Source organism: Rhea pennata, chromosome 8 (assembly GCF_028389875.1).
Source record: "Rhea pennata isolate bPtePen1 chromosome 8, bPtePen1.pri, whole genome shotgun sequence".
NCBI classification, from domain to species: Eukaryota; Metazoa; Chordata; class Aves; order Rheiformes; family Rheidae; genus Rhea; species Rhea pennata.
In genome coordinates this window covers 24,304,370-24,332,159 of record NC_084670.1, presented here as the reverse complement: position 1 = coordinate 24,332,159, position 27,790 = coordinate 24,304,370, and the positions used below count along the sequence as shown (strand labels likewise).

Below are 27,790 nucleotides of genomic sequence, written 5' to 3'. Positions count from 1 at the left end.
CTGGCTGGCAATTAAAGGAAGATCAAAATTTCTGTAGCACAGTAAGAACATACTTAAAAAAAAAATCAAAGGCTGGCCTGAAATCTGGAAATATCTCAAGCAGTAATTAAAGGTTTTGCCAACAAGCCATAAGCCTCCACTCCATGAGCAGAGGACCTAGGACTGCAGCAGGATGTGATGGCAGTTTGGCAGTCACAGCACACCACCATCACGAGGTGAAGAAGTGCATCTGTCTGTATTTATTAGATGGTTTTCCAGTACCTTAGTAGACATTTAAGCTAAGATAACACGATGTATATATAATTTTTGTGTGAACACCCAAGATGTCAAACTTACACAGGCAGCTAAACTAGGAAAAGAGCTAAGCTGAACAAAACCACAATGAAGACATTACTAAAGAGGCAGATCTAGGAGAAAGGGAGGATTTGGAATATGGTCTCGCGATCCGTCGCGAAGAATCCTTTGTTTTGGGATACTGAATTATTTATAGGCAATTCCCTACCACTAATCACCAGAACGTCTTCAAAAGGACGAGACGATTCTCACAAACGCGCCCCGATTTAGGAGACTACTCGTAACCTTCAAGTTAGCGGCGGGAACTCGCTCACCTCCGTGGCCAACGGCTGGGGCGCCCAACGGCCAACGGCCGGCGGCGCCCAACGGCCGCGCTCGCACGGCCGCAGCCCGGCGGCCTCGCCCCGCGCGAGGGGAGGTGGGCGGGGCGAGGAGGAGGCCCCGCCCCCTGCGGGCGGCGGGGCGGGGCTGCCACACGCGGGTGGGGCGGCGGCGGCGCGTTGAGGCCCCGCCACGGGAAATACTCAGTGCCGCCGCCGAGGCCGGGCTAGGGGAGCGGGCGCGCCTAACAGAGCGCCGCGCCTGCCGTTCCCGCTCCAGCCCCAGCTCTAGCCCCATCCGGGCGGCGGCGGCGGCTGCCACCATCTGTCGCCACCGCCCCCGCGGCGCCGGGAGACGCCCAGCGCGGCCCGGCCCCTTTTCGTCGCTTTCCATTCAGGCAGCGTCGCGGGCACCCCGCCCCGCGCGGGGAGGGGTCCTGGGCGCCGCACTGCCGGGCCGTGATTGGCGCGGGCGTTGACAACCGCAGCCGCGGAGCGGAGCGGAGCAGGGCGCAGCGCCGCCGCCGCCGCCCCGGCGCTGAGGCGAGACCCAGGCCCGCCGCGCCCTGCCCGGGCCCGCCGCCGCCGCCGCCATCTTCCGTGACGCCCCGCTGCTCTCCGGGCCGCCCCGGCCCCCTCAGGTGAGCGCGGGCGGCGGGACGCCGCCGCCGGTGCCGCCGCGGCCCCTTCCGCGCCGCGGCTCCGCCGTCCCGCCGCCGCCCTGCCGCCGCCGCCCCACCGCCGCTCGCCTTTGTTGTGGCGCCGCCAGGCCCGGCGCCGCCGCTGCGGGGCGTCCGCGGGGCCCGGCGGCGCTCATCCCCCAGCCGCTCCGGGCAGCGCGATCGCTCTGCGGCCTCTCTGGCGTTAGCGCTGACTCGCCCGCCTCGAAATGCTGATTGGGGCTGGGCACGTATAATTAGACATCGCGCTTGCCGTGACATTTTTGACGGGCAGAGCTGGAATTGAATGTAAAAAGAGAAAATAAGCTGTAGGAGAAAGTGCTGCTTAGTCGAAGTAGGTTAACTGCTAGTTTGTATAACGCGTTTTGTAATCTTTTTTTCTCCTCTCTGTATTCACCTTAGTATAGAAGTATTGCATAATTTAATGTCACCTTTTTGGCATTCATTATGCAGGAAGCTCAATAATGTGCATATGTAATCTGGATAAGGAGTATACGTGTTGTAACAGGGACTGATGAATGCAGAGAACTCTGCCAGTCGGTTGTAAAGCCCAGCCAGATAAGGATTATTGTGGTGGCTCTCAAACAGCAGCTGATCTAAGCAGTGTTTTAAAAAAGGGGGGGGGGGAAGCCAGTGACAGATTTGTGTGAGGAAGGAAAGGATGGTATGTTAGAGGACACTTAACTTCCATCCCTTAGAACAGAAAATGGTTTGAACCGCAAAGTTTTGCAGAGCTTTCCTGTTAATCATTTAATATTTTTCATACTGTTAATTGAAGTAATGAATCATGTAGTCTCTTAAGGTAAAGTGGTTGTTAGTGAGTTCCACTCAGTATTGTGGAAACTGATTATAATAGAAATTTGGCCTACAGATTTTGTATTTGCTTTACGTTGATACAGAACAACTGAAAATTACTGAGGGCATGTTAGAAATGGAGCTGATAGGTAATGACTGTGTGCACTGATTTTTCTGTGGGGTCTGCCTAGGGAGAACACTTAGGCCTGTCCAGAACCTGCTTGAGTTGCTCTGAGATGAGTTAAAAAGCCAGTGTAATGCGTTATGCAAAGTAGTCAGCTTCTTAGATATGTAAGTAGTTTACCAAGATAATGAGAATATAGATACGTGTTACAAGTGTCATTGAAGCTGGCTAGTCAGAACTTCTAATTAGATGTTGCTTCTCTCTTTGAAAATATTTCCAGTCTCTGAGATTATGACCCTTAGGATTTGAAATGTCATACTGCTTTCTTGTATTTCTGGCTAGTAAGAGGTTGAAACTCCTTGCCCAGTTTTGTGAACGCATACTGTATGCTATTTGCAAATGTTTTAGTCAGATGACAAATAATACAGGAGTAGCTCTTATTTTAGAATTTCAGAATGTATTGATTTTTTTTCTAGGCTATTTAATTTTTTATCATGTAAATACATATTTATTTTAAATTTCTTCTATTATTTTAAGGTAACATAAAGGGAAAAACTATTCAAAACTCACTTCTAGTTTATGAACGCTCTTTGTGCAAACTCTTTTCTGTATCTCACTTACTGTGATACCAACCATGGGAGGGTTCTTACTTTATTCTGTTCTTATTCATGTTCTAGTACTAAGAACAAACCGGAAATCAAACCTCTCTATCTATATAGAAATAGATAGTTTGTGTTCCAAAGAGCTTACAGCTGCAATGAATGAGACATGCTTTAAATAGAGAAGAGTTTCTTGGTGTGCACATATTGGGAGAAAAACTAAATTAAATGGAGAATAAGGGAAAGATTTGTTAAGAGGATGTAACTAGGAGAAAGAAGGAAGGATGGTATGTATGGAAAAGAGATATTGTGAAAAGACTTGATAAGAGAAAAGGTTACAACAAAAAAGTGATTGGTAGAAGACACCTGAGATTTTAAGCTTTTATATTCATTTGTATTTATTTATATCTCAAGTTAATGCTATGCTTCAGTTATGCTTGAGTATTAGTGCTTGAGCTGATCAGATCATGACGTTATGTGCCATATGTGCTGGCAGAAAGCAATTTAGTAGGATGGGCCAAAGATGCAGCTTGAGCTCTTATCTAGAGTTTTCCTGCTGTTCTCTGTGTTTTTTATATATATAACCAAATGTCAGAAACTGATATATTTCATAGGGTGTGATGTGTAAACTTACATATATTTATGATTTCATGATACGGTTACAGTGCTGCTTATTATTTTGACGGCATAATGCTTATGAGGGAAATCTGAGCTTATCATTCTTAAGTCTTCAATTAAATGAAAAACTTCAGTAGGTTTGCCACTCAAAGCTCTTTGTCCAAGGGGAGTGTCCTGACAGCAAATGCGTGCTAAGTATTTTCATAATAATGTTAATTTGTGAGCTATCTGTATATTTCATATCTTGCATAGAAGTTCAGTATCAAAACTGTATGCTTTTTTTATTTTATCTTTCTTAGCAGGATTCCAAAAATGTTGTTACTAATCCCATATCAACAAATAGGTTTAGCAAAACATGGATAGTGCTAATCCTTTTATTCTAATTTATATCAGCAATTTAAATAAGATAAATGATTTTAACTGTTAGAATTTTGCAAAGGCTCTGGGTTCAGGTGAACTTTTTCCTTTAAAAAACTAAATTGGAACACGGAAACTAAACACTTCTAGCAATTGCAAAATCTTTCACTTAATGTAGTTACTTTTAAATGTACTCTTAAGCAAAGTACTGAGTATCATACTAATTTTTCCATCAATGCAATATATAAATATGTAATTCTAATATAATCTTGGAGCTATGTAGAGTGACTTTCTGTATAGATTTGAGTCAAATAGATCCAGTCAAAAGAAAAGCTGTACTTGATGTCCCTTTCCTCAAAGGGATTCTTAGTCTGAATTACTCCAGTAGTTTTCTGAAGACTTCACCTAAGTTTGTATTGCCTCTTGGCAAGGAAATTCATTTAAGTTATATAAATGTCCCCAATGCTATCAAACATAAGAAAAATGCAAGTACATTTAGTGAAGTTTGGAATTAAGATGTTAATGCTTTATTGCTGTATATGTTTGTGGTTGCTTTCTTCCTCATTCCTTAAGAGTACAAACAAATGTTCTCTGGCACCAAAAACTTATATCCAATTGCCAAAAGGGGGAATTAAAACAGTAATAAAATGTAAGGAGAAAACCTCTTTCTACAGGTTTGTTTTGTTTTTCGTGACTGTCAGTTTTCTTCAAATAAATTTTTCTGAAAGCCAGTTCTTAATATTTTCCCCTCAACTTTACTAGTCAAGAGTAGATGCATGGCCTCAGGATGTATATTCCATGAGACTCATCAAAATACTTGGTGATTGGAGTCTTCTGTCACTAAAATGAGAATTAAAACCAGCCTCTTTTTACAAAGAAGTTGGGCCACTTCATCTTGTACAACCAGGTCCATGTTGTTCCAAAATAAACTGGGCTGCTATAATCAAATGCTCTTCTAGTCAAATGTTCTGGCAAAAGTTTACTTGGAAGAAGTTGGCATACATCTAAATGAGGAAGGTGGAAAATTTGGGGGTTTGGATGGTATAACACAGAAAACTCTCATTAATACAGTTTTTTGTATCCATTGAGGTTCAGTAGCATAGGTTTACTATGAACAATGAGGAGTTTCACTCATGTATTTCTTTTTCCTTCATCTCTGGTAAATAATTAATCTGCTTATTAATCTTTCATGAATGTCTCTTTTGGATTATTCATCTGTTCTTTGATTTCTTATTACGATTTTCTTTGCTTCTTCTCGAACATGAGATAAAAATATAGTTCATGGATTCCTGTTTTCCAAATAGAGAGTATCTGGAGGTTGCATCATCTCTTCAACTTGTTTGGGGAGTTGCATTCCCTTCAGTTGATTGTCATTCAACTTCTTAGTAGCTAGCTTTTCACATAAGTAACTGGGAAATTAAGGTAATTAAGAAGTATTTTCCTTTTGCTTTTTTTAATTAAAAGGAGGAGGTAGGAGAGTAAATATAAATTCTTACAGTGGACCTCTTGCTCTGTATAGTGATCTCTTATTTTTGAGCACTCTCTCTCACTGATGTCTTATTCTGCTGTCTCTATTTCTGGGGATATTGCTTTTTGCTGAGGTTCATCATCGATACTGTCATCTTTTTCCATTAATTGGTGCACTCTCATATTCAGTTTAAGTCAAGTTAAGACTCTGTGACTGCCAGAAGGCAAGATTCTGTCAGTTCCTCGTGCCAGCATTAGTGCCTTTGTGTCCAGAGGGTGAGCACACGAGTGTTTCGTTTATGCCTGGATCAGAGAATTGGTTTGGCTAGCCATACAGCTCAGTTGCAGGCACAGTGAAGAGACTGGGAATGTATTAGCTAACACTAGTTAATGTGCATTAATTAACACTAACTGGCTGAGTGCAGAAGTAAGAAGAGGGATTACCTCTTTCTGCAGTAACATGAACTTAAATTGAATTTTGCCTGATATGAAACTGCGTATTTGTAGCCACTGGCTTTTTTTTCTGAAGAGCCCCTGATGAAGCAATGTTACATGGCTTAACTGTGTTAAGTGGTTTCTCCCCACATCCCTAGATAGTCCTCAACAGATCAGCTTGGGAGTTATAGCTGTTAAATGCCCCTTCCCCACCCCCCCCCCACTCCAAGTCATTGAACAGCATTAACCTTAAATGACACCTAAGAAAATATGCAAGACTTGGCCAGAAACAGAGCTTATTTTGGAGAGGGTTATACTACTGCTTTCATATCTTTGGAGGAACTGTGTTGCAAATGAGCTTGGACACTATATCCAAGCTTGATGCTCATGCTGGTTCCATGGCCACTTAAAAAAAATCTTGCTGCTGCTGCCTAGGCCATGGCCTGTAACTGCCCTGGCTTTGTGTTCCCGCTTTTCCTTTCTGTTGACTTGAGAGACTGTTCTATCATTGAGATATTTCAATATATGAGCTGGTAGAAAAACTAGCCTGATGGAAAAAAAAAAAACTAGGGCTAAGGAAGGGCTAGGAACATACAGCTGGAGAGAGGTGAATGGATGGGACCCTGGCAGTCAGTGGTTAGACTGTCGTAGTCTGTCTTGGAATTGCAGCCTTAGATTCCACATAAAACAGAAATAGAGGTCCTTGTAAAGGAATAATGAAAAGCCCTGGTTTAATTGCTGTATGCTATTTTGGAAATAGTGAAAGAGAGAGATGGTACCTTTTATATGTGTTAGAAGCATTAACATATGTAAAGTCTCTAGATAATCGAATAGTAACTGCTAAGTTCTTAAGCACTTAGAACTTCCTTTCTGAAATAAAAATAGTGAAACAAAATTTTATGTCATAGATTTTTTCTAGCAATCTTTCTACCCTGCAGTAGAATTGATTTCTTGATAGATTTGTTTCTCTGAGCCTTATATATGCCTAGGACACTGCATCTGCATCTTTTTATTTCTATAAGCTGTTAATTGAGGCTTCATAATCAAACTCTCAAAAATCAATTTTCTAACTTTGTCTGTTTTGTAATGCTACAATATTGTGTTCTGTAAAAAATTTATTTTTAGTTGTCAACGCTTATTAACCAAGCATAAAGTAAGATATAGCTAAATTTTTTTTCTTCTCTTTCTAGGCTGCCATCATGACAGCCGAAGAAACAGTGAATGTTAAAGAAGCTGAAGTAATTAAACTAATACTAGATTTTCTGAACTCAAGAAAACTTCATATCAGTATGCTGGCACTTGAGAAAGAAAGTGGGGTCATCAATGGCCTGTTCTCAGATGACATGCTTTTTCTAAGGTAGGACTTCTTTATCCAATGCTTAATGCCATGTGCATGAACCCATACAGTTGGATTATGACTTTGTGGGCAGCAAAGTGCCACTAAAACAGGAGACTTTATGCCCTGCTCTGCTTAATCCTTAATCTTGCTCTGCTTCTTCCTGCTCCCAGTTGTGTGTTCTGGCCCTATTCCTTGTTCCACTTCTGAAGTTAATGAAATCCTTCTGTGAACCACTTGAACTAACTGACTAGACATAAACAGAAGTTGAGTTAAATATTTAAATATTTCTTTATTTGTTGGTTTGCGTGCTTTTTTTGGCTGGCATGTTAACAAATTGAAGTGGAGGGGTCTTAAAAAGTGCCAGTGTCAGCACAAGGTAAGTCAGGAAAAGCATGTGAGCAGGAATAGGAGGGATGAGCAAAATCTTTGTTCTGACAGCAGCTGTCTGTTATATCTGCTCACCTTGTGTCATTTAATGGAACATGTAATTTAATGACTTCTAAAATAGACAAAATATTTCAACAATGTTCTGGCACTAAGATTTAGGATGAGTGGAGCGGCCACCAAAGCTTTTTACCAGAATGTTCTCTGCGTTTCAAAATAATACCTAGACTTGAAGTTAAAAAATATGAAAGGGGCCTTGCTATCATCAAGGGTTGAGAGTTAGTGTGATTTCACCGTTCATATTACTGCCCTCATAATTATTAGAAGGAGTTACTGTAGATGCATAGTAGCTTTTTAGCATTGTTGTTTTCTAATTTGTGCCAGAAGTATAACTGTGTAGAATCATGAGAAAATAACTTATCTAGGTGTTTTTGAAAACACTAAAAAAAAGAATTTATTACCAAACAAGATTTCTTATCTAGATTTCTGTTACAATAAAATTATAGATATTTGAATAAAATGAAGAATTAAAGGAAGAATGGAGTTCTTAATCTTTGTTATTCCTGCTTTTAGCTTAGCAGGAGTATACATCTAATGAGAAATTCACCCTGTCCTAGAACGGGGTATGAAGAAAGTCCAGTCTAGGATATGAAGAAGCTGAACTAACCTACCTATGCGGTCTCGCCTACTAGTGTAGGAAATTAGCTGGAGTCAGAGCTCTTGTGCTGACATAGTGATTTTGAGCTAATATATCTGCTAACCTCCTTACATTCTTCTCTGTAATACAGAGAATGTTCTCTTCCCTGTTTATAGAACAGGTCCAGTAATTTAATGAGTTCAATGCTACCTGCTTTGTTTGTGCAAGTACCCTGTAGAACACTTTATATTTTTAAGTTTGCTTTCATTCTTTAAGTTATCTTAATTTAATCAATATATTTCATTCTTACTCTTCAAGTAAGACTTTAATAAGAGCTATAAAGCAGGAAACATGAGACTGTTTTGTCCTTCTTGATATTTTTTAAATTAATTTTGTCCTTCTCATAAACTATTTTTACCAAAATATTGAGAAAAGATTTGGATTTTGCTTTTACTTCTAGTCTCATCAGTCTTATCTGCTTTGCAAAGCATTAACTTTTCAAAGCAGGGTTCTGCTGTTTATTTAAATGATTGTCTGTGCTTGCTTAGAAAGAAGAAAAATGTTCTTGTCCAGTGAAATTAAAGGAGTGACTTTTTCTTTTAATAGACAATTGATTCTTGATGGTCAGTGGGATGAAGTTCTCCAGTTTATTCAGCCTCTTGAATGTATGGAAAAATTTGACAAGAAAAGGTAAAATAGAATGTCAGAATTCAATCTTTTGTGAATTGTTGTGGAAAACAGAAATTCATGTTTCAAGGGATATAGAATATTAGTTCATTTTTTCCAAAGTATTCAATATGAAAAGTGATTGTTTACAAGCAAAACTTTTGCAAGTTTTTAGTTTGCATTTTCTCCATCCTTCTTGGAATTCTTAATGTGTGTGTTTATTTCTTTTGGTTTTTGAATTAATTTATGAAAAATACATACAATCAATCTGTAATGAGTTTTCATTTGCCATGCATTTTAGGAATATGATGTATGTTTTATTACTTATATAAATAGAAATATGACAGAGTAGCCAGTTATTTAAGAAGGGAGTATGCTTCCTGTGTATTTTCTCTTATGAGGCTCCAGATATTTTTAGTAACATTTCTGAAAGCAATAATTGGAAAAACCTTTCCTGCTAAGAGCAACTTTTATTGCTACTGATTTGTTAAATTTTGAGATTGGAGCTCCTTGTTATTGCAGTTTGTGTACTTACCTCAAAAACTGACTGAAAAATATCTTGCTTAACTCTCCAAGAATATTTAGCTACTGGATCAAGATGTGTAGTGTCTTACATTTCACTTCATACCTGCAGATTTCGTTACATTATAATGAAGCAGAAGTTCTTGGAAGCCTTATGTGTAAACAATGCAATGTCAGCAGAAGATGAGCCTCAGCATGTAAGACTTGTCTTTGTTTGGGGATTTTTTGGCTGTCCAAAAACCTCTGAGATAATCTAATTAAAGGCTTGATGGAAGCTCACAAACATTTTAACTATTACCAAACAGTTTAGAAAGAATAATTGTTACCCTTTGAAAATGAATGATTGCCAAGTCTCACATAAAGTTGCACACACGAAGTTGTTTGAAACTTAGCAGTGTACACTGGTGACCATAGGGCATCTTTGTGATCTTAAAATTTGCTTTAGACTGTAGCATTAAAGCTCGACACCCTTTTTCAGAAGGGCACTGAAGTAAACCTCAGGTCTGAGATTTACTCTCATGATCAGATGCAAATAAAATTTCAGTTTGAGTTTAATATTAAACTCAACATTTGTCTCTTCCACAGAGAAAGGACACTGGTTTTGTTTCTTTAGAGGGAGCAGATGTGGTCACAAAGAACTGATTTAATTAAATGTACAAACAGCAGGAGTTGTGAACTTGGCTTTTTGCTGTTGAAAAAGTTTGAATGTTAACTCACACTGCAATATGAAAAGGCTTGCAAATTTAAAACTTAAACTTTTCTATTTATGTTGATAATATAGGAACCCTAAATTGCTAACGCAAAACCTCTGTGAAATTAAAAACAAAACCCCCAGTATTCTTCAGACAATTGATTTTGTTTGTTTGTTTATTTTCCAAACCAAATTATAATTCTCTGTTCCATTACACATGCATTGCAGAGTCTTCACTTGACTGTATAGAGAAAGCTAATAGTAAAGTCTATTTAAGGATGTAAGGGGAAAGTGTATTTGTCATCTAATCAGTTTATCTGTATGCAGTTCTAGATAGTAGCACAGAAGAAGATTCAGCTGTATATCTTTTGGGGGGAGTTGAATATTTCAAATATGTTGGCATATTTATCTGACAATGGATGAAAGGCTACTGTATTTTATATATACAACGGAATATAGGTGGAGTTTTTATTCTTTAAATCTTAGTAACTAAAAATACGAACTTGCGTGTTGTTTTTAACATGATTCTTGACTTTTAGTTTTCAATAAGCTTTCTGTTAAAGCTTTATATTCTTTTGGAGGTCTGATCTTCTGAGATGAATTTTTTTAAAAAAACATGATTAAGGAGCAAGAAACCTCAACAGGAAAGACAACTCAAAGTTGCGTATTGCTAGAAACTAGAGAAATATGGACCTCTTAGACGTACCAGAAAAAAAATAATTTGGCCCTAAGATGAAAATAACCTTCTGTGCTGCAGTAGAATTGCAACTATTTAACTACAGATTTAAAATTGTAAGCATCAAACCTGCAGTGCCATTGAAAGGTTATATAGATCTCTAGAAAATGAGACTGAAAAGGATTTCAGAAAGTCAAAGCATCCAGGAATTGGGCTCTGACATTGCTAACACAAGTGTTTTTACTGACTCTGTAGTATGTGCTATTTTAATTAATACAAACAATAATGCTAATAAGGAGCAAATATTGGGGAAATGTTGCTGCTGCTTTTTTTCAACAAATTGTTCTATTGTAGAGAAATCTGTGCTATAAACTACTCTTAATGTTAATATTTCTGTAGCTGGAATTTACAATGCGAGAGGCTGTACAGTGCCTACACGCGTTGGAAGAATATTGTCCCTCTAAGGAAGACTACAGTAAACTGTGCTTGCTACTCACATTGCCTCGCTTGACCAACCACGCAGAATTCAAAGACTGGAATCCCAGCACTGCACGAGTCCACTGCTTTGAGGAAGCGTGTGTCATGGTGGCAGAGTTTATTCCTGCTGATAGGAAACTGAGTGAGGCTGGTTTTAAAGCAAGTAGCAATCGTTTATTTCAGCTTGTGATGAAGGGATTGCTTTATGAATGTTGTGTGGAATTCTGTCAGAGTAAAGCAACAGGAGAAGAAATCACAGAAAGTGAAGTATTGTTGGGCATTGATCTCTTATGTGGTAATGGGTGTGATGACTTGGACCTTAGCTTATTATCATGGCTGCAGAATCTGCCAGCTACTGTTTTTTCTTGTGCTTTTGAACAAAAGATGCTTAATATTCATGTTGACAAACTCCTCAAGCCCACAAAAGCTGCGTATGCTGATCTTTTGACACCCCTTATCAGCAAACTTTCTCCTTATCCATCATCCCCAATGAGACGGCCTCAGTCAGCTGATGCATACATGACCCGCTCCTTAAACCCTGCCTTAGATGGGCTGTCGTGTGGATTGACAAATCATGATAAGCGAATCACAGACCTTGGGACCAAAACTTCTCCAATGTCGCACTCCTTTGCTAATTTTCATTACCCAGGAGTACAGAATCTTAGCCGAAGTCTCATGCTTGAGAATACCGAGTGTCACAGTATTTATGAAGAGTCACCTGAACGGTAAGTAGAATTGTTGGTTTATTTTTACGTTGGCCTGTGTTAAATTTAATATTCCTGGGTTCTTAGGTGCATTGTCACTTCATTGATGGAAATAGAATTTCATTATTTAACTTCTGTTGCAATGAAAACATATGCAGAGTTTCCCTTCCCTACACATAGTTGGCCTTGAGCCTTAAGGGTTGACTCTGGTCTTTCTCACAGTTTAGACTTGCAGAAATTTGAAAACCTAGCATAAAATGGAAGTATGCTCTGATATATAATTGCTGAATTCTTTCCTTTCTGATAAATAGAGTCCATGAAGTAACTCTCTTCCTTTTACATTTCATTCTGCCCTCAGAGTTTGAAAAGAGCATTTGGACAATTTTTTAATATATATTTGGGTGAATGTATAAAAAACAGTCCTAACGAAGTCAGTGGAAACGACTGTATTAAATCTGCAACATTTCTCTATCACTTAAGATGCTAAAATTAGTAGTTCAGCTTAAACATTTTCTTACTGTTTTCCAAACAAAATGTAGAGAAGCTTGATGATTTTGCTGTGTGTGTGTGTGTGTGTGTATATATATGTGTGTGTGAGTTATGCTGAATGCTGTAACTTGGTTTAATGCAAGGTATACAGCAAAATTGACTTCTTTCTAAAGAACTAAAACCCTTATCAAAACTTTGTGCTTAATTTGTTTTTAACCTCTGAGAGAAGGTTATAAGGGGAAGTAGTACATAATCATATATTTTTGCTTGGCATTTGTTAGTCAGCAGTTTGCTGGGTGTTTTTTTTTTTTTGTGTGTGTTTTTGCTCCTGCAGAACCAGCTGGGTAACTATGCACGGTACTTGCATGTGCTGACCAGCAGATGGGACACCTTTAGAGCTGTGTGCTTTAATCCTGGACAAAGTTGATGTTTTTTATTAGTTTTACCTTAAGACAATGTTCTGTATCATCTTGTGTTAAGATCAAGAGCAGTTGTAGCTGAACTCAACAAAAGGAAGCAAACATTGCCGTATAGATGCCAGTTCACTAATAGCAATGGAAGTTTCACACTAATGTGTCTTGTTTTAATGCATATCTTGAAATACATAGTTTGTTCGTGTCTTAATGACCCACTTTAAATCTGTTTTTTTTTACTCTCTTCACAACTGAAGCTGATGTTTATGGATAGGCTAGGCTTTTGTGGAAGTACTCGTTGAGTTACGTTTTTAAAAAAAAAAAAGTGCCTCTTGAAGGTATTAATGAATTGTTAATCCCCTCTAATTTTGTCATCTGTATATACAAACCTTAACATTTGTCCATGTAACACAGGGACCAATGTTAAAACTGATTCTGGAAAGTAAAGTATTGTAAATCTAATTTCTTTTTTCAATTTTAGTATACTGGAAAAGTTACGTACAATCAAGCAGTATATATCTTGTGGGCTAATTAAAGAAGTGGTAAATTGTTGCACTCTTTTGCAAAAAAAAAAAAAAAAAAAAAAAAGTTTGATCATTTGCACATAATATTAAGTATACCTGATAAATCTTAGCATGTTTCTAGTTAATTAAAAACTTTAGTGAAACTTCAAATCAGGATAAAGAGCTAGACTCTAGACAGTGTTCAAGAAAGCATTACGCTTTCAGAAAAAGTCCAACTATAACTTATGTATCCGAATTCAGTAGCAGTAGTTGCAAGGATAGAACCTGGATAGAAGCTGAGCTGTAGGTAAATCTGGCCCTTGCTGCTGCTTACACCTGACAGAAATACGGTATTTCTCTTATAAGTTGTACTCTGCGAGTCAGCTAGCAGTTTTGTAGGCTAATGTACAGAGATACCCAGAAAGTTCAAAATAACCTCTTGGAGCTTTGTTCCAAGTCACTGAGTAAAGAGGACTTTGTAAGCTGACCTAACTATAGATAGGAGTCCAAGGTTTTCAATGTGTTCTGCATATTTACTGCCTGCTTAAAGACTTTTCGGAAGAATTTCATGTGGAAATACTTCTTTCACAATTCTTTAAGAATAATAAAATGGATTTGAACATTATCCTATGTAGTGTGTTTTATGCGCATAATTTTCTTAAATATAGCAGAGCTTGAATAATTTCATCGTGTAAAGATATATTTCAAATGTAAAGATAGAAAACACAGAGATTTGATCTCTGACAGTGATAAGGCTTTTTGGAAGATGCAAGAACAAAGCATGCCAACTCTGGTTTTTAGTGTTCAACACTGCAAGCATTTTCTGAAAACTGTCTTTGGCTTTATGTGGCTTAAGTGGTATGCACAATTGTTACCAGAATTTACTTGAGAATGTTATCTTTCTCTACTTATGAGGGGATTTTTCTACTCTTAATTTTTCTGGTGTAAGCTTCTTTTGTTTTTCATGTCACTGCAAGAAGTGATACTCCTGTGGAGCCACAGCATCCCATCAGCAGTGAGACTTTGTGCCAGAGCTCAGTTCCAGAAAATGAACCAGTTAATGGAGCACAGAATCAAGCATCAGCCAAACAAGAGAAAAATGAGGTAGTGGTTGTTTAGTTAAAAATAATGAGGCCCTTTGAGCTGCTGTGTTCTGATCCATTTCATAACTAGTGTCTTTTGTGTTGAGAACTTCATGCATGACAATGGGATGCTTTGAATCTCTTTTTCTATAGTGAAAATACCATGTTGCATCTTATGTAAGAAACTACTTTTTTTCTCCTTTCAATAAAGTTCTACTGTCATTTGACTTTATAATACAGTTGAGGAGTGTACATTCTCACATTATTTTATTATGTATACAATAGTTTAGTTACACTGCTGATCTGCAGTATTCAAAGCTAACAGTGTTAGATTGAACAGTGTGTAAGAATCCTTTTAATGTTTTAATGGGGAATACAGCAGGTAGCCTGCTGTTTTTGTGTTAACAAGAAGTTTCACAGACCATCTGACATGATTCTTGTCTAGAACACTTGAGAAATGAAAATAAAGTAATTCCCTAGTTAAATGCATCTTTCTATTCAGAATCCAATAGCAAAAGCAATTCTCAGACGCTTATTTAAATCGGACTCTTATTTTCAAGGCTGGTTCTTCGCCCTGCCCTTTCCTAGTAGACTTTTGGAAAGCTACATTAAGCTCAAAAAATGCAGTGCTTTGGCCAGCCTAGCTGATGAATGAACCAGAGTTTCTAAAGGCAACAGATAATAACAAAGGAGGTTTGTAGGCTTTGTGCTTTTTTTTTTCCGTGCCTGAACAGCAATATAGGGAAAGTAAAATAACAGGTTAGTCAGAAGCAGTGAAAACAGTTACTTACTCTGTTCCCTTTCCACAGTTTTAAATATCTACTGCTTAATAATGCTGAACTATATTTTCTGGATGTTTGTGCTAAATATTTCAGTGGTGAAATAGCATGTGTGGTTTGTTTGGTTTGCAAACTCCACTTTGTGATTTTTCTTAAGTAAACTTTGTCTTGATTTATTACTTCAGTATAGCTCTGTCAAGACTAGACTGGTTTTCAGTACTATTCTCTTGCAGACTTTGGATGCTTGCATGAGGCAGTGGGGCATTTTGGAGGATTAACGAAAGGGGTGTCAAGGACTTTGCTGAGGAACTTCTCTGTGGCTACAGTGTTGTGTACATGGATTGGGAATAAGGGGAGAGAGGAAGGAGCTTGAGGTGCCCCTGTGATAGAACGGGTTTCAAACGGCAGAAAACTAGAGGCAGAATTTATGGGGTGAATAAAGACAAGAAGGCACTGTGCTGTAGATGAAGATGTTGGCCAGACTACTCTACACAAATAGAAAAGAATGTAGTCATCAGACTGACTTCACTTTGTGTCGTTTTGACGTCTTGGTGGTATATGTGTGTATTTGTGTAAGAAATTCTGTTAAGCTTCTGTTCATAACTTTATTTTCATATTTTCCCTGGAAGGATTAATTTAGAAGCTAGAGTTATTACAGAATATACTCTATTCTGTAATAATACATGTCAGTACGTTCTAGGTTTAGGTTTTGGGCTCTGTAAAGCCCAAAAAAGTGTATGCCAAATGTATATATTGGACCTTAATTTATGCTTAAGTGTCAGTGGTCTCAGAGTATTGTACTTACCCAGACTAAAGGATGCAAGAGTTGGATCCAATTCCAAAAAATAAATATCAGTCTTGAAAAGAAGGGTAGGCCAAAATATAACAGTTGCTTGTAAGGATTGTAAACTGATCATTGAGGAATAGTTTTACATATTTGAAACATTCAGAATGCTTCCTAGATTTCTGAAGATAACCTCAAAGTTTTTAGGCTGCAGTAGTTGTCTTGTGGAAACCTAAGGTAGTAAGCCTTTTACAAATGCAACAGCACTGTTTGTTTAGAGGGGAAAAAAATAGTGTCCAGGAACACAAAACCATAATTTAAGTGATTTTTATTTAGAAGACATGCTAAGGCTAACAGTTACAAAGATCCTGCTTATGGAGTGTGTGGACTAATACAAAGTTATCAGGATGTGCTTATATGACTTAGAATAACTGGATGATAAAGTATCACTTTTGAAAACAAGAGGATGGATTTTTTCCTCTCTTCTACTAGTTGGTGACTATACAATTAACTTTAATATCAGTATTTTAGTCTTAAACTCATTTTATTTATTATTATTTGTTTTTAAGCTAAACTGTTTCATAAAGGCAGGGATAGGATGTAGTGGCACAGGGAGAAAGTGAATATCAGAGTGCAAAAGGCAGGAAATCTTGGAGAGCTGGCAATGTGGGAAGCTGAAAATAGGACAAAGAAAAGAGGAGGCAAAGAGAAAGGAATCTCAGGTGTTTGCTCCAGAAAAGGAATTTTAACATTAGAACATGGAATCAATTTCAAAGATGAGATGTAGCATTTGGATAAACCCCCTCAATGTTGATTACTGGGAGATGTAAATCTACTCTGCAGGCTAGCAAAGAATTATTAACCTGACAGATAAAACTAAAATTGCAGTGAAAACATGACTTGGATTTTTAGAATGTAGCTCATATTGCATGTGTGCGTCTTTTTATCATTATGTTCCAATCTCCTATTTTTTTCCGATATTCAAATCACTTTAGATTTCTTGGCAAAAAGGAATCTCTTCCTGAATTAGGCACAAAGGCTGGAATACTTTAACAGTGAATAACAATCTGGGAGTGATTTCCTTTTGTTAATCAGTTACAATTTACATATTTTAGTGAAAAATAAAAGTATTCTTCCTCAGAAATCTGCTGGGCTTTTGATTCTTATATTAAAACAATGAACCACAGAGTGAGTATTTAGGTTAAATACTATCTAACTTAGATAATTTTCATCTCTCTTAAGCTTCGTGATTCAACAGAGCAGTTCCAGGAATATTATAGACAAAGGCTACGTTACCAGCAGCACTTAGAACAGAAGGAGCAACAGCGACAGTTATATCAGCAAATGCTGTTGGAAGGAGGTGTAAACCAAGAAGATGGAGCTGACCAGCAGCAGAACCTTACTGAACAGTTTCTTAACAGGTTGGGGGTTTTTGTTGCTTCTCCCTCCACCCAGTCCCATCCCTTTTCAAGTTTTCATAATAACCTGTTTTGGTCGTCTTTGTCATTAGATCTATTCAGAAGCTAGGAGAACTAAATATAGGTATGGACAGTCTTGGAAATGATGTGCAGACACTTAGCCAGCAATGTAATGGAAGCAAAGGAAATGCATCTACCAACGCAGCAAGTAATTTTACATTGCCACCTTCAGATGCTAGTCAGAGGATAGCAGCTGACAGCCAAAATGTGAATACAAGCACTCCTCGAAAGCGTGGATCAGCTAATCAGATACCCTTTCCTGAAGAGTCACCTGTACAAGGGAATCAAATGTAAGTTATTTGAGCCTGTTCAGGACTGGAATCTGTTAGCAATATAGGGTAGCTGTTTGTAGCTGTTTTTAGTTATATGGACAAAATGATTGAGCTAAATACCTATAAACACACACACACACACACACACACACACACACACACACACACACACACACATATATATTTTAACACCAGTTCTAAAATGCTTTTGATAGTACTCATAAAAAGGTTTGGTTGTTTATTGTGGTTGAAGTTTCATGCTTATTTTTTATTTTAATCTTTTTATTCCATCTTACTTGCGTAGTTCTTACTTGTTTTGTGTTCTACTAAATTCCTAAAAGCCTTTTATGTCACATAACAAGTAAACAAAGTGAGGGGCAGGACAGAGTGGGCAACTATTTTTCATATTTTATCTAAAGCTATTGCCAATCTGAAAGAAACAACTATTTTTTCATTCCATTACAAAAGAGTGTGTGTTTGTGTGTGTGTATAAAAATAATATGTTTGTTTGTACTTATATTGTACTTATTTTCATTTGTTGAATGCCTGAAATTGCTGCAAAAATGGCAAACTCTTTTACAAGAGTTTATTAGTAAAGAATGAGACATCTGTAATACAAGTCCATGGAAGTTCAGTCCAAGAAGGAATAAAAAATCATAACTTTAGTCCAAAAATACTCAAACATATCTATATTCTTGTTTGTTTTTTGTCTTGTTTTGAATTTAAACTTTCCACCAAATCAAAACAGTGTGTCAGAACATGCTGTCACTCAGCCACAATTGGAAGATTCTCCAGGGGATCTAACTAGGACAAGAGGCAATGAGGTGAGATTTCTTGATGTCGTGTATGATACATGTTCACATGAGGTTCAAGTATGTGCCATCCTTTCAGTGTTAATAGATATTTAGATTGAATTTTGGTTGGCTGAGTACTTGCAGAATCACTGGAAGGGACCTCTGTGTGTTTAGGCCAAAACCTCTGCTGAGAGAAGGGTCAACTAGAGCAAGTACCTCAGGGCCATGTCCAATTGGGTTTTGAGTCTCCGTCTCTAAGGATGAAGACTTCACAACCTCTGTGGGCAACTTCTTTCTGTGTTTGATTACCCTCATAAAAAAAAACAAACAAAAAAAACCCCAAAAGCTTAAGTTTAAATGAAACTACCTGTATTTGTTTGGGCCTGTTACCTCATGTCCTTTCACTGGGCGCCACTGAGAGGAGTCTGGTCTGTCTGGTTTTACCCCTTCCTATCTACTCTTTATACACATTGATATCATGCCTCCTCCCCACTAAGGCTTCTCTTCTCAAGGCTTGGCAATTGTAGCTGTTTCAGCCTCTCCTTTATGACAGAGGCTCAAGTCCCTTAGAGGAGCCCTTTGCTAGACTGGCTCTGGCATGTCGATGTCTCTTGTACTGGTGAGCCCAGCACTGGCCACAGTACTCCAGATGTCAGACTTCAATATACGGCAAAAAATACACTCAAGTTATCTATTTTTTTAATCGTATTATCCCTCATGTTCAACTTGCAATAAACTTAAATAAAGCTTCTTTTGATTACAGCTTTTCTTCCTTTGACTAAGTTCTTGCCATTTCTCTCTTTAGTCTGCCCCTAGATGCTATTAGACAGTTTACTCGCTGATCTAGTAAAGTACAATTTGCAGCATTTTAAGTAGAACTAATCAGCAAATAGCTGCGCGGCTAATAATACCTCTGTTTGGATGAATTGGGATCTACAGGAATTGTGTAAGCAGTTTATCAGTAGTCAAACCTTACTCTTTTTGCTACTGTTGCTTCTTTGGTGCAGATAAATGTCCAGTTTTATACTGAAGAACCTAATTCCACTATCATGCTTTTATACAGGATGACAAATCAAAAAAGCAGTTCATTTGCATTAATACTCTAGAAGACACGCAAGCTGTCAGAGCTGTTGCCTTTCATCCCAGTGGGAGTTTGTATGCCGTTGGCTCTAATTCCAAAACTTTGAGAGTATGTGCCTATCCAGAAGTAATTGACCCAAGGTAAGAAACTTGTATGATTATTTATTTTCCTGTATTATATTCCTGCCTCCTCCTATAGCTACTGACAGGTGAATGTGTTTCATTCCTTTATTTTGTTGTCACAAACGCAACAAAATGCTTTCTTTGGAAACCTTAACTGCCAAACAAAAATAAAAAGACTGTTAGAGAACTTACTTGTTTGTGGACTTGTTTTTGGTCTTTTCCTCTACTGCCAGGGTGCCTTACTACAGTACCCCCACATTTTCTTGCAACAGTATTACGTTGTCTCAGCAGGTTGGCTTTTATTTTTAATGTATTGTGCTGGGTTCTGATTTTTGTAAAAGTGAGGGAAGAAAGTATGTGTCAGTTGCTAAGCCAGCACAAATTGTGCTTTGTGAGCTGTGTTTTCTGGCAAAAGGACAGACTTCACAATGGAGATATCTTTTACTGTTACAATAAAATTTGCCAGCGCGTATCTGTCACCTGCCATTGTTGGCATTGTAAATATTGTTTTTCTGATGCTTTCGTTCCTTTGAAAGAAAAAGAGCTATGGTTTATTATGCACCCAACCTATTCTGTTTTTCTTATTTCACCTAATTTTTTCTAGGAAAAAAGAAAACAACTTTTTTTTCACCTGGAAGTAAATATTGCTATCTCAATAATCATCTCCTAGTTTCTACTCCAGTTGCATTATTTTCTGGTTTTGGGTTTGGGCAGGGGGAATGTAGACATCTAAAATCTTACAAATTCAAAAGGAGCTAGAAGTATGTGCAGTAACCAGTTTGGGACACCTTCCCGGTTTGACTGGTGTTCGGGCTTCTAATGTGTTCAATACAATCCTCCCCCCCATTAAATATCATCAGTAGAGTGTCCTTTGAGTTTCATTCCAAAACACATACTGGTAATATATGCAACAAAAAGTTGATTGTTGTTGTTTTGAGGTTTGTTTTAGGGGTTCCCCCCCTGCCCCCCCCCCAACTACCCAATGCAAGCTGACTTGCATTAGAGGCAGCTTCGTCTCCTCTTGACTGGTAAGCAGGGCAAACTGCTTTAAGCAGGCTGAATACATCTTTGACTACAGTCTCTTCTCACAGAATTTATTGTTAAAAATACTGGGAAGGATTAGGCTGACTTTGCAACTTTAGCAGTCTGTAGTGTGGACACATCTGATGTGACAAGTGATGTAGTGCATATAGCTATGAAAGGAATACTGAGATTTCCTTCATCTGGAATGTGAATGTAGTCTTACTGGTCTTTCACTATGTTTACTGTCTGCCAAAAACATTTCATCATGGGATTTACAAGTCAACAGAGGCATTACATAATCTTTAAACTGCCCCTAATCTCTAACTGGCTAGTGAGTCTAGACATACATCTAAAGGTTTCTTTTCTCTTCTTTTCTTTCTTTTTTTTTTTTTTTAACTATAGATATGTAGAGTATCTGGTAAATAGCACTTGATTAATTATACATCCAGTTTTCTAAAAGCTTTTAAAAGCTGTGCTTCAAACTGATAGATCATTTAGGACAGATTTTTCTCTTCCTCAACCCCCTGCCCACTGCCAAAGATACATTAGAGGGCTCCCCCTGCCCCCATCTTTGAGATTGCATGTACTATAGGCACACAGTAGGTGTTGCAGATGTCTCAAATAATCAGTGCTTCTGCTTAGTTGACTGATTGGCATTTTGTCTCTGTGCTGTGCAGGCAGGTGCTTCTCTTTCCTGCCAAAGTCAGTGATTCCCAGCCTTTGCCTCCACCTTTGATAAGCATTAACAGCTTGTGCTATGTAAGGCGTTAGGCCATTCAAGAACTTCTGCAGCATCTGTTTGAATGATGACTCTTAAGTTAATCTGTCATGCATTTTCTTTCTGACAACAAACTGAAATTAGATCCCATGTAAATTTATTACTTTTTACTTAATCCATGTTTATCTTTAAGGATTTTAAACAGAGTTAGTTGTCTTTTGTTCTGTTTTTTCCTCTCTGCCTCTTTTGTTCTTTTCCCATTTCCTTAATATGGTTTTAGAGTTTTTAATAGCAATTTAATTTGTATTGGATTTCTGCTGGATTGTTTGTTACTGTAGTAAATATTGTTATAGTTTGATTCAGTATTACTGAAATCTTAAGCACTTAAATACTTCCTGTTACGAGAACTGAGAAATAAAGTTGTAGGAAATTAATCAATTGAAAGAAAGGAAAGATACATTAGCAGGATTGTTTCACTTCAGCCATGTGTAAAGCTGATCTGGTTTCAGAAGTAAGAACATATAGTATGCTGAAATGACATAAAATAACTGAATTAACATAAAAGAGTGAATGTTGCAGATAGACTTAAGTGTGCCTTTTGCACAGCCTACTGTATTAGTTCTAGTAGATGAGTGAAGTTTTGAGAGTTGCTTTATAAACAGTTAATATCCAGTGCACACACAGTTCATGCTGATGATTGTGTGAGTTTTCTTTTGTTGTTTTATTTAATGGCCAAAAGAGTCGGTACTTGACTTAGAGCAGTATTTTAAGAAAGGAATGGTCCCCTCCTTTCAGGTAGGGTCAACACAGAAGCTTTGCTCTTACAGCTCTGATCTCGATCTTTTAACCACTTCAGAAAATATTTGATAAGTCCCATTCACTCTGACAAGTGTCATAAAATAAATTTTGGATAAAATTGCCAGCTTCCATGTTACTGGGCAGCCCAAAACACAAGTATGGAGCCCAGTCACGCAATTTTATGTTGGCGTAACAACCCCTTACACACCAGTTAGATTACCTTGGGGAGAAGGAACCGGAGGAGAAACCCTTGCCTGCATCATGGATAGAGTGTACACAGGCTTCAGCTTTCTTTTTTCAAGAATCTGGATTTTTTTCAACCTGCAGCCTGATAGCTTAGCCTCAGGCCCAACCCTCTGCCTTGCCAGCTGCACTGGCACTACCACGGATAGTCTATGCCTTATGAGCAGTCTTGGCCAACAGTTGGCCTAACTGAAATCAAGCATGTTCAAAAGTGACCACAGGATCAAGATGTTGAAGGATGAAGGGAAAAATCACACCTGTTTTGGAGTCTAGGGTGTAAGGATTCATTATCTATAGCTATTAATTGTTATCTCTATCTGTATCAAATTTCCATAAACAAAGGGAATGTATACGGTGGAGGCTTTTTTACATGTTCTATTGTAAGTACAAGTGGAAGAGGAGGTAAAACTGAGGAAATGGGATAGAAGATCCTCTTTTGTCTTTGATCACATCTTTTTCAATGTGTAGAGTAGTACTTTGTATTATCCAAAACAATAGAAAAGAGTATACTTCCATTTTAAAATACGTAGTTTTACTTACAAATAAAAGGAAAACCATATAATCTTTTTCCTTGTTTTCTTTTTGCAGTGCTTATAATACTCCTAAACAACCAGTAGTTCGTTTCAAAAGGAACAAGCATCATAAAGGATCAATTTACTGTGTGGCTTGGAGTCCCTGTGGACAGTTGTTGGCTACTGGTTCTAATGATAAATATGTGAAAGTACTGCCTTTTAATGCAGAAACCTGTAATGCAACAGGTAGAGTGTGTATATATTTAGTTTAAAGAACGTATTTGAAATTACTTATAGTTGGCTAAAACATTCAAAATGACTATGTACTTAAGTTTTTTATTATAATAATTCTAATATTTATGAATTAACTTGGTCCCTTTTCCCTTCACCATTACTTTGTCCAGCAAATAGCCACTGTTTTTGTTCTTTGCAAAACTCTGTGGCATTGTACTATCTTCTGGTAGATTTCTCATAAGAGGAAACAATCAGATGTTGTACTTTGGTTTTCAATTGTCAGTAGGAATTTATTTTCACTTCCATCTCCCCTTTTCGTTGCCATAGTCTTCTCTTCCATCTTAGAAATCTAAGGCTCCTTACTCAAAAAATGCTATTTTCTATTCCCAGCCGTGCTAATCAATACCCTAAGTAAGGCTCTTAGCTTTTCTGTTTTGGACTTTAGGCTGTCTCATCCTATGCATTTCAGTCTCCTCAATGACCCTTGTCTCCTGGCAGAGACAGGCTTTTAGTCCTGGTGCTTTACCATAGTTTACAAAAAGTAATAAACATACTCTGTGTGGCTGCAGAGATGGTCTCTATATGTTTTGCTCAGCATTCGGAACTGTAGGAAGCTCATGCTCAGTGCACTTAAGAGACTTTATTTGCATGCTTGTAACTGAAATGGGATCTTCCATGGGAAGTATAAAGCAATGTATGCCCACTCTTGCCTGTAATATTTGCATTATCACAGTAACCACTTTACAGATTGTAGCACTATCTGTGCTAAACAAATTTTATTTATTTATTTATTTAGGACCAGATTTGGAATTCAGCATGCATGATGGGACAATCAGAGATCTTGCTTTTATGGAGGGTCCAGAAAGTGGTGGTGCTATTTTAATAAGTGCTGGAGCAGGGGACTGTAATATTTACACAACGGATTGTCAGCGAGGACAAGGCCTGCATGCTCTAAGTGGTCATACTGGTATGTATGTTACTGCTTTTTCTCCAATGTCTTGGATGTGTTTTATATTTTAACAAGGTTTGTTTTTTAAAATGTCTGATTTGTCTTTTTATTAGACTTTTGTACTCTCAAATTTGTTTTTTTTGATATTGAAATTCTTTGTTTTAGTATATGAGCCATTAATTCAATTAAGAGATTGCTTCATTTCAAAGAAGACATGAAGCAGGGTATTCCCTTATGCTTTTGATATTTTAAACCCTGCAGCATGCAGTTTTTCTGTAGGAATTGTCCGAGTGCAAGAACTATCAGAACAATAATATTTCATTATTTGATTAATAATCTTCAATTGAATAAAGAAGTCTCTTTGTTCAAAGGTCATATTTTAGCACTTTATACATGGAGTGGTTGGATGATTGCATCTGGGTCCCAAGACAAGACTGTAAGATTCTGGGATCTGAGAGTGCCAAGCTGTGTTCGTGTTGTGGGAACAACATTTCATGGAACAGGTAAGGCTATAGCTATCATGCTATTGATTGTTCTTGCATAAAAATATATTCTAAAGATGTCTAAGTAGTATACGTGAACATAGGTCTTTTTGGGTCACAGAATGAAGGCTTGGCTTTAAAAGAAAGGAATGGTGATGTGTTCACTTTCTCCTTTAAAAACAAAAATGCTTTAAAAATGGCTGTTTCTTTGCCTTGTGACTCTAAAATAGACACTTCCAAGTATATTGAAATAAAAACAGCTACCAAATAGCAGTTTCAAAATTTAACATGGAATGTAACGTAAATCATCAACATGCTCTGTAGAAGTCTGGAGGGATTCTTAAGAACTTGCTAGTTACAGGTATGTTTCTTTAAGCTATTTTTGTATTTGCAGTAACTTTGTCAATAAACTTGAATTCCATAGAAAAATCTTCCCTGCATTGTTCTACATTATTTTATATACAGTGGCTTTCTTTCCTGTGATGAAATGGACATAATATCTATTTTTCTCATGCCATGTTAAGAGTGGCTTTGTTACCACTCCAGCATGTTGGCTTCAGAATGGCTTCTTGTAGCATCAGAATTTTTAGTACTAGAACATAAAGTGTTCTAGCATAAAATATTTTAAGATAACAGTAGGTGGGTATGTATACATTAAATTTAAAGGTCAGCATTCTATATTCCTATATAATGTGTATTCTAGTTTAAAAGAATGTAGACTATATGCACAAATTCATTGTGTGTGTATGGTTGTTTTTGTTCTTCTACTAAAGGAAGTGCTGTAGCCTCAGTAGCTGTTGATCCTAGTGGTCGTCTCCTGGCTACAGGACAAGAGGATTCCAGTTGTATGTTGTATGATATTAGAGGAGGGCGAATGGTGCAGAGCTATAATCCTCATTCCAGCGATGTTCGTTCTGTTCGCTTCTCTCCAGGGGCTCACTACTTGCTCACAGGATCATATGATATGAAAATAAAGGTGACAGACTTGCAAGGTAACATACTTAAAGATACTAGGTTATTGTTCAATTTGATGGCTTTAATATTGAAGTTGTAAGAGAACTTGAATCAATGCTTAGTTTTTGGTTTTAAAAATAGTAGAGCTTAAAAGATTTGAAATGTACATAGATGTGATTCTAGTCAGTTAACAAGTAGCAAGTTGTACTGCTAAGAATGTAGGTTGTGGACTAAATCTGGTTGGGGAAGGGGTCTGATTATTGTAAAGGAGCTATTTAATGCTGTTGACTGCTGATTTGGCCTCTGCTTTCAGGCAGCATTTTAGAAAATTGACTCTGTGTGTGTGTGTGTGTGTGTGTGTGTATACACATCTCTCTCAAACATATTTACATATACGTGTATATGTATATATACATGTATAAAATATAAAAATATACATACACAATATATAAACTTGATGTGCATGCTATATATATATAGATATATAAAATGTATGCTTATGTTTGTTGAAAAGATTAGGAAAAAGGAAGACATCAGAGATATCTGTCCCATCAGCTTGATTTTTTTTTTTTTTTAAGACCCCCTATATATCACATAGTTTAAAAACTGAGTATTGTGTCTTTAAAGTTGGGCTGTATCCAGTAGCACCTAAAAGCCAAAACACTGGGGCCTTGTGCTATGCTGTGCAATACTATGGGGTTAAGAGTGTGGGGGAGTATGTACTGACTGCAGGAAAAAATACAGTTTAAAGTTGAACCAACTTTTAATGTTAAAAGAAGAGTTAATAACTCTTAAGTTATGATCTCTGAGGTCAAGTACACTTCATAAAGTGAAATGCATGTAGAATTTTTCCTAAATGAGGAAAAGAGAAGAATTAGGATATGAATTTATGAAATGGGTAACTATTTCTGTTCCTCTGCCACAGGGGACCTTACGAAGCAACTTCCTCTTATGGTGGTAGGGGAGCATAAGGACAAAGTTATTCAATGCAGGTGGCACACACAAGACCTTTCCTTCTTGTCATCTTCTGCAGACAGAACTGTAACCCTTTGGACCTACAATGGTTAGAGCGCAAATATTGGCAACCTATGCAGCTAAAGCACAGAGACATGAGACTACAGAACTGTAAAAATAATAATAATGATAACAAAGTAATAATTAGGTATTCAGAGAGCAGCAGATCACCAGGAGAGTGTCTTATCAAGAGGAGAGGCACTTGTCACAGATTTTTCTGATTTCTAGGAGGTCTTGGTGTTTTTAGTATATTCTTTTGCATTGCTTTCAGTCTTCCATGTGAACTCATGCTGCTGTGACCTATTGTAGTCTTGTTGCCAAAGTCTATGAGAAGAACTCCTATGTTGTCGATGTGCACTCAAAGTAACATGAATGATGTGTTTACAGTTTGGTATTAATTGCATTCCTTGGTCTTTGCTTCAATGACAGTTTTATATAGAAACTTAAGTTGAACAAATTGATATGTAATTAGTTCTACATGCACATAGAAGATAATTACTGTTTTTTTTCACATTATTATTCATCACTTCTCAACAAGAGATCGAAGTTTGCTTATGTCTCCATTATGTCAGCTTTTTTTAGTAATAAATTCTGAACTTTAAAGGTGACTAGGCAGTAACCACATCTTGATTATGGTCCATTATATAGCGTGACTTTTTCCTTTCCAGCTAAACTGGGGGGAAATGTTGCTGTATTTGCTTATATGACATTGTTTTCAACAAGCTAACATGTTGGAGGGGGGAAGTAAAATACTGATTGTGCTGTAGAAACATAGTATTTTACTTCTTGAATGCAACAATACCTCTGTGTATAATATACTATAGGAAAGAGTGGATTGGCAGCAGTTGTCACAGTGAGCTTGATGGCTATCAGTTCTCTCAAAGTAAAAGAATACCATTAACACTATACTACAAACCAGCATGGCTTAAAATGCTATGTCTGCATGATAATTTAAGAATTAAATAATTTAAATGCCCAGTCCAGAAGCTTTTGATTTTTTTGCACTGTTTATGTATAAGAACCTGCAGTTTTATTTCTAAACTTTAGAATCTAATGTTTATGTATTTGTTATATTTTCATATTGTACAGTTTCTTTTACTTTTTAAAGCTTAAACATTAGGTTATTTATTTATTTGAATTGCAGTTAAGTTTTGGATTTTCTTGATCAATAAATTATATGTGCACCGTAGCAAGCATTTTTAACTATTGTATAAAAGTGGAAAGGTAACTTTAGAAGTGTATCTGTGTTAAAATCTCAATAAAGACCTCCAACACCTGCAA

The 27,790-nt window shown here is 37.4% G+C and overlaps 1 protein-coding gene across 8 annotated transcripts; it reads left to right on the top strand.

Annotated features, from left to right (window-relative positions):
• Positions 1 to 1,202: 1,202 nt before the first annotated feature.
• Positions 1,203 to 27,790, top strand: WDR47 (WD repeat domain 47). 8 transcript variants are annotated; one of them, XM_062581030.1, is made up of 16 exons: positions 1,203 to 1,255; positions 6,880 to 7,046; positions 8,656 to 8,739; positions 9,350 to 9,434; positions 11,004 to 11,806; positions 14,168 to 14,297; positions 17,078 to 17,256; positions 17,346 to 17,603; positions 18,334 to 18,409; positions 19,443 to 19,600; positions 22,953 to 23,122; positions 23,907 to 24,077; positions 24,431 to 24,562; positions 25,315 to 25,386; positions 25,474 to 25,533; positions 26,421 to 27,790. In XM_062581030.1, exons 2-16 carry the CDS (start codon positions 6,889 to 6,891, stop codon positions 26,561 to 26,563), a joined length of 2,679 nt encoding a protein of 892 aa, XP_062437014.1. In that variant the 5' UTR covers positions 1,203 to 1,255; positions 6,880 to 6,888; the 3' UTR covers positions 26,564 to 27,790. The 8 variants fall into 8 exon arrangements, with proteins under 8 accessions (XP_062437014.1, XP_062437013.1, XP_062437012.1 ...); XM_062581029.1 differs by having other exon boundaries at positions 14,171 to 14,294; positions 25,315 to 25,533; XM_062581028.1 differs by having other exon boundaries at positions 14,171 to 14,297; positions 25,315 to 25,533.

Coding starts and splice junctions, on each gene's coding strand:
- WDR47 (XM_062581025.1), top strand. CDS start 6,889: ATGACAGCCGAAGAAACAGTGAATGTTAAAGAAGCTGAAGTAATTAAA. Junction 17,257..17,345: donor ACTGAACAGTTTCTTAACAG/GTTGGGGGTTTT, acceptor CTTTGTCATTAG/ATCTATTCAGAAGCTAGGAG. Junction 18,410..19,442: donor CTAGGACAAGAGGCAATGAG/GTGAGATTTCTT, acceptor GCTTTTATACAG/GATGACAAATCAAAAAAGCA.